The sequence below is a fragment of the Cebus imitator genome, unplaced genomic scaffold (genome assembly GCF_001604975.1).
Source record: "Cebus imitator isolate Cc_AM_T3 unplaced genomic scaffold, Cebus_imitator-1.0 Scaffold117, whole genome shotgun sequence".
Lineage (NCBI taxonomy): Eukaryota > Metazoa > Chordata > Mammalia > Primates > Cebidae > Cebus > Cebus imitator.
Window position 1 is genome coordinate 2,957,262 of NW_016107432.1, and position 6,039 is coordinate 2,963,300.

General features: G+C 53.4%; 1 protein-coding gene across 3 annotated transcripts in view; it reads right to left on the minus strand.

Moving 5' to 3' along the window:
- Nucleotides 1-3,696: 3,696 nt before the first annotated feature.
- RNF212 (ring finger protein 212) overlaps nucleotides 3,697-6,039 on the minus strand; it is a 55,886-nt gene continuing 53,543 nt past the window's right edge. For 2 of the 3 annotated variants that reach the window (XM_037742164.1, XM_037742166.1), the window contains 2 exons: nucleotides 4,261-4,427; nucleotides 3,888-3,924 (listed from right to left, as the gene is read on the minus strand). In XM_037742164.1, coding sequence (XP_037598092.1) covers nucleotides 3,920-3,924; nucleotides 4,261-4,427 — 172 coding nt within the window. In that variant the 3' untranslated portion in view covers nucleotides 3,888-3,919. Of the gene's footprint in view, nucleotides 3,925-4,260; nucleotides 4,428-6,039 lie in introns of all 3 variants that reach the window. The other variant, XM_017538962.2, reaches the window with a different exon arrangement.

Sequence of the window (6,039 nt, forward strand, 5' to 3'; positions counted from 1 at the left end):
AAAAAAAAAAAAAAAAAAAAAAAAAAAAAAAAAAAAGAAGTAAAAAGAAAACAAAAGAAAAAAGAGAAATGCGTCCACTCCACTGGCACTTCTGGACTTCCCACAACACACGCAGAGAGCTACAAACACATGCTCTTGTTGGCAACTGCCTCCCCACGCTGTCACTGTGAGGGCCTTGCCGTGCTGGCTGATGAGATGGACGTAGTGCTCAGACGGGCAGGTGACGTGGCTTACCTGTGTCCTCACCCAGTCTCATCTGTGGCTCCCATAATTCCCACGTCATGGGAGGGACCCGGTGGGAGGTAACTGAATCATGGGGGTGGGTCTTTCCCGTGCTGCTCTCATGCTGGTAGGTCTCATGAGACCTGACGGTTTTGTGAGAGGAGTTCTCCTGCACCTGCTCTTTGCCTGCTGCCATATAAGATAGGCCTTTGCCCCTTCTTCGCCTCCCGCCATGAATGTGAGTCCATTAGACCTCTTTCCTTTATATATTACCCAGTCTCCGTCGGTGATGTCTTTATTGGCAGCATGGGAACAGACTAATACAGCAGGGAACCACTTTTTCACTAAAAAAGGCAATTTTGTAAAACATCCAGACAGCGGCACGAACCTACTCCATGGACAGAGGTGACAGAGCACTGCCGAGGCAGGACTCCCACCTGTCCTCACGCAGCGCATGCAGCCCAGAACAGCAGCGCGGGCTGAAGGGAGGATGTGTGAGGCTGCACAGGTCGTGGGGGACTCAGCCCAAGGTCATGTCCTGGCCCTGAATCACAGCTACCCCGTGAGTAGTGGAGACAGCTCCCACTGCCTGCAGCCCAGCTCACAAGACACCATCAGGCAGGACAACTCATGGGCAGTAGGGGGGGCAGGGGTAAAGGCCTGGCTGCTGCGCAGCCACATGGGAGCAGCGGAGCCCGCAGATGAGGCGCCACCCACTTCTAGCCCAGGATGCACATGAAGAGCTGAGGGCACTGCCCCTTCCTCTGCAGCCCTGCCCCCGCCAGCCTCTGTGCCCCGTCACAACCGCACGCTGGCCCTGGGCTCCCACAGCCTTGCTTTCACACAGCTCACAGCTTCCTGTATCATCCCTCAGGCCTGCGCCAGGCTGAACGTGGGCTTCACGCACGGCATGAGGACAGGTGGGAGTCCCGCCTCGGCAGTGAGTCTGTCACCTCCATCCACGGAGTAGGCTTGTGCCACTGTCTGGATGTTTTACTAAATTTTGCCTTTTCCAGTGACAATTACTGGAAAGGAAAGGCAGGTGTGCTGAGGCAGGTCAGCGGCAAATCCAGGCATGGGGCTGCCCCTGGTGAATGTCTGACAGAACCAGGGGCTGCCAAAAGCAGGCTCAACTGTGAAAAACGACAAAAATAAAGAACAGGAAATGCTACAAGTATGGCCACAAGTTATGTCTACAAAGGTGAAGTGATGGAAGAAACTGAAATTTTAAAATCAGGGGCAATCATCAGCCCCCAGACAGAAGCAGCTGGCACTGCCTGAAGAGAGGGTGAGGCAGTGGCAGCTGGCCCGGAGGGGAATATTTCTGGGCAGAGTTTTCAAAGACATCCGCTAAGGAACACCACAGGCATGAGGACAGCCCTGGCCACGCTCCTTCACAGGGCCAGCCCCACAAATCCACCTGCTGAAACCAAGGCAGCTGCTGCAGAACCAGGCCCGCTAGGTGAACCGTGAGAATGGTGGCTGAGGGAAGATAATGGGTTTCTATGGCTTATATTTCACCTGTAGCCTAGAGCTTAACACATGACCCCTCATGCACAGATCACATGACATGCACAGGTCACATAACACAGGTCACATAACATGCACAGATCACATGACACAGTCACATGACATGCACACAACACATGACACGCACAGGTCACATGACAGGTCACATGACAGGCACAGGTCACACGACAGACCACATTACCTGCACAGATCACATGACACGCACTGGTCACATGATGCACAGATCACATAACACAGATCACATAACATGCACAGATCACAACACACACAGATCACATGACATGCAAAGATCACATAACACACAGGTCACAACATGCACAGTCCACATAACACCCCCAAGTCACATACAGGTTATCACATAAAATGCACAGGTCACATAACACAGATCACATGACACAGGTCACATGACATGCAAAGATCACAACATGCACAGGTCATATACAGAGATTAACATGCACAGATCACATAACACAGTTCACATAAAATGCATAGTACATATGCACAGGTCACAACACAGGTCACATAACATGCACATATGACACACACAGGTCACATGACACAGAGGCCATATAACATGCACAGGTCACATGACATGCACAGGTCACATGACACACGTCACATAACATGCACAGATCACATAACAGGTCATACAGCATGCATAGATCACATAACATGCACAGGTCACGTAACACACAGGTCACATAACAGATCACATGACACACAGGGTACATGACATGCAAAGGTCACATAACACACACAAGTCACATGACATGCACAGGTCACATAACAGATCACATAACATGCACAGATCACATAACACGTCATACAGCACACACAGATCACATAACATGCACAGGTCACATAACACATAACATACACAGGTCACAATCACGACACAGGTCATATGACGCACAGGGCACATGACATGCAAAGGTCACATAACATACACAAGTCACACAACACACACAGGTCACATGACATGTGCAGATCACATAACACACACAGGTCACATAACACACAGAGATGAGACATTGATGCCAAAATTCGATTCACAATTTTACAACATTTTGAAATTTCTGGAATGAAACTTACCACATGCACATCACCACAAGATTTCTGCACATCTGGCTGCAGCACAAGTTTTCAGGACAAAGTAAGCTCATGGAGGGGACAGACATGAGTGTGCCATGGCTTCTGGAAGGACCGAAGGCACATGGGGCAGCCCAGGTGTCCTGGCGTCTAGAGGGCCCAGGGGAGGCAAGGGAGGCTGCTGTGAAGGCAGGTACGACAGGTGCATGCCTTGGCTGCAATAAAGTCTCTGTGCAGCCTGCAGGGCCCCAGCTCCACCTGCAGTGAAGGTGAGGATGCTCCTGCCCCATGGGGTGCTTGGGTGCTGCGAGACCAACTCGAGTGAGATAACGAAGTTCTTTGACACTTTTTAGGTAAATGCAAATTAGAAGACGAGAACTAACCCCAGGAGCTTCTTTTCCAACCCAGTATGGTCCGGACTGGTGGGAGAGACCCGGGGTCCGAGCCTCTCTGGGAGCCGCGTGCAAGGGGGCGTATCCCACAGGGGCCCGTCCCGCCTGACGGAGGAGGAGGCTCCCCACATGCAGGGCATGCCTGCAAGGTGAACTCTGGTCCAGAATTAACCTCTGGATTCCCCCACTGAACCTGGCATCACACGCCAGCTGTGAGTACTGTGAGAACAGAATGTGTCGTCATGGGGTAACACAGGGTGTGGCGGAGTTGACCCATGCTGCGCACCTCACAGCAGACCTGCCCGCCCTGCGCTGCCTGCACCGCCTGTCCCCCCAGAGCCACAGCTGGAACCTCCTCACAGTGACCTAACAGGCAGGTGCTCGTTTTGCTTCCAGCATCAACATTTTCAGGAAGTTCCAAGGTGTTACAAGTCTAAACATACCGCATATATGCCACCCCTGATAATCAGAAAGATACTTTATTCAACTACATTAATTATTTCATCAAGAGAGAAAGGACAGGTGCACATGCTGGTGGGACGCGGGCTGGAGGGCAGGAAGGCGGCAGAGCGGGTGGCAGGCTGCTCACCTTTCACGCATCACTGCCCCCATGTGAGTGGGTCCCGCAGGAAGCATCGGGTCACAATAAAAACACGTCAGCTCTGTCTTTGAAAGGACTTCCAGCTTCACACTGTGGAGGAAAATGAGGGTGCACGTGTTACACACAAAAAGTAAGGTGGGAAGAAGAGTTCATTCACTCAAATGAGTATTTAAAAAATCCAGATGTCATGTTAGTGTTTTCATAGAGTATTATCAATATGTTTAAGTCATAATTTTTGGAAATTCACAACGAATATAAAAGTGAACATTACTGTGTTTCTGAGCTACTAAGGCAGAACTCAGAAACACAACTCTTGAGAACATTTAGAGCTCCGTGTCTGCCCTTGGCACACGCTAAGTTAAACAGTTCCCTGACACGTGCACTTTCCCAAGAATGTTCTCCTTCCGAGGCTGGCAGAGCACTTGCCTGAACACTGCCTCTGCAGCAGGCTGGAGATGCTGATGGGCGGCTTGGGGGGCAGCCCGGCCTGGGAAACCCCGAAGCTCGGAGAACCGCCTCTTCCCACTCTATTTGGCAACTGTGGTGCTGGTGTTAGTGATGGTCCCTTGTAGCGGATTTGCAGAGGTGGAATCCTAATAAATGCAAGAAACACAAAATCACAAATGCTCTGAGCATCTCTGGTGACATGACAATGAGAGCACTGGCCATTCTGCGGTTTTAAAGGCTGGGATTAAAAAGCACCTCTGAGTACCTCGGACCAGCAGGGCCCGTGTAACGCCCAGGGCTGACAGCCACAAGGGCACCCTCTCGCTGGTGGTGGCTGGAGAGGCCCGGGCTGCCTATGGGCAGGACCTACAAGGATGGCTCCTGAGAGGGTGATCAGCGGGCACTCCTGCTGGAGGCCTCCCTGCATGGTGCCGACAGTCGAGTTACGTCAGTGCCTTCTCCCGGGGCCAGTATCATTAAGTGGCTGAGCAGAAACAACAGAGAAGGCATCCAGGGTCTCTGCCGACTCCCATTTGCAGTGGACACCCAAACCTGCGCTTTCGTCCCCAGGGCTATGTTCGTCCCCAGGAGTCGGCAGAGATCGCCCGGGTCCCCTGGCCTGTGGCTGCTACTGCACCCAGGCTCCAATCCTGACTCCTCATCAAGGCTGGCACGCCCTCATCACGAGGCCCTTACTCCGTCCTCCCCCACAGCCAGCCTCTGCTTGCCCGTTAACCTCAGGGTCCTCTCGGTTTCCACTCTCAGCACTCCCAAGGCTCCGGAAGCTTCTGTGGCCAGCTTATCCATCTGCATGCTTCTGACTGTGCCCTCCAGGTGATGAGTCCTGAATCATGTCCCCAGCTCACATCCAGCCTCAGCCTCCTCCCAGGGCTGTGTTTCCTCGCCTGCATTTTGCTGCTCTATCAGGCTTTTATTTTCTGTATTTTATGAGGGTCTGCTGTCTTGGGGCCTTGCTATTCCTGAAAACACAGCTCCGTCCAGAGCTGGCTAATTCCTGGAGGTGGCCAACAGTATTCATGAACGCACTGTTCCAGGCAAGCCCCCCGGCCCAGGGTACAGTCCCTAAGCCCCTCCTTCCTCTAATTCTCACCAAGCCACGCTTGCCTGCCCTGAAGACCAGACATGAAGGACTGCCTCCGTAGCCAGATCCACCACACAATTCCACACAGACAACCCTGAGCCACTTGTGCTGCCCCACCTTTCCCCAGGACACACAGCAGGGATTGGCACACACGCCCCTCGCCCCTGCCTCCTCGAGGGAACTGTGAGGGAGCTCCCCGACAAAGCTGCTGCACCTGCTGTAACCCTACCATACCTGATTCCAACAAGAAGCCTGCTTGTTTTAAAACACATATGTGGACAGCTTTGTGTTCAACCAAACTCGACTCTGCCTTGCCAAGACCTGCGCTGCCCGTGCTGCCTGTCCATCCCTGTGACGCCCGTTCATCCCCACCCCGTCCACCCATCCCCACGCCGCCTGTCCATCCCCCGCTGCCCGTCTATCTCCACACCTCCGTTCACCTCCGCCACCCGTCCATCCCCACGCCGCCTGTCCATCCCCCGCACCCGTCCATCCCCACACCTCCGTTCACCTCTGCCACCCGTCCATCCCCACGCCGCCTGTCCATCCCCCGCACCCGTCCATCCCCACACCTCCGTTCACCTCTGCCACCCGTCCATCCCCGCGCCGCCTGTCCATCCCCCGCACCCGTCCATCCCCACACCTCCGTTCACCCC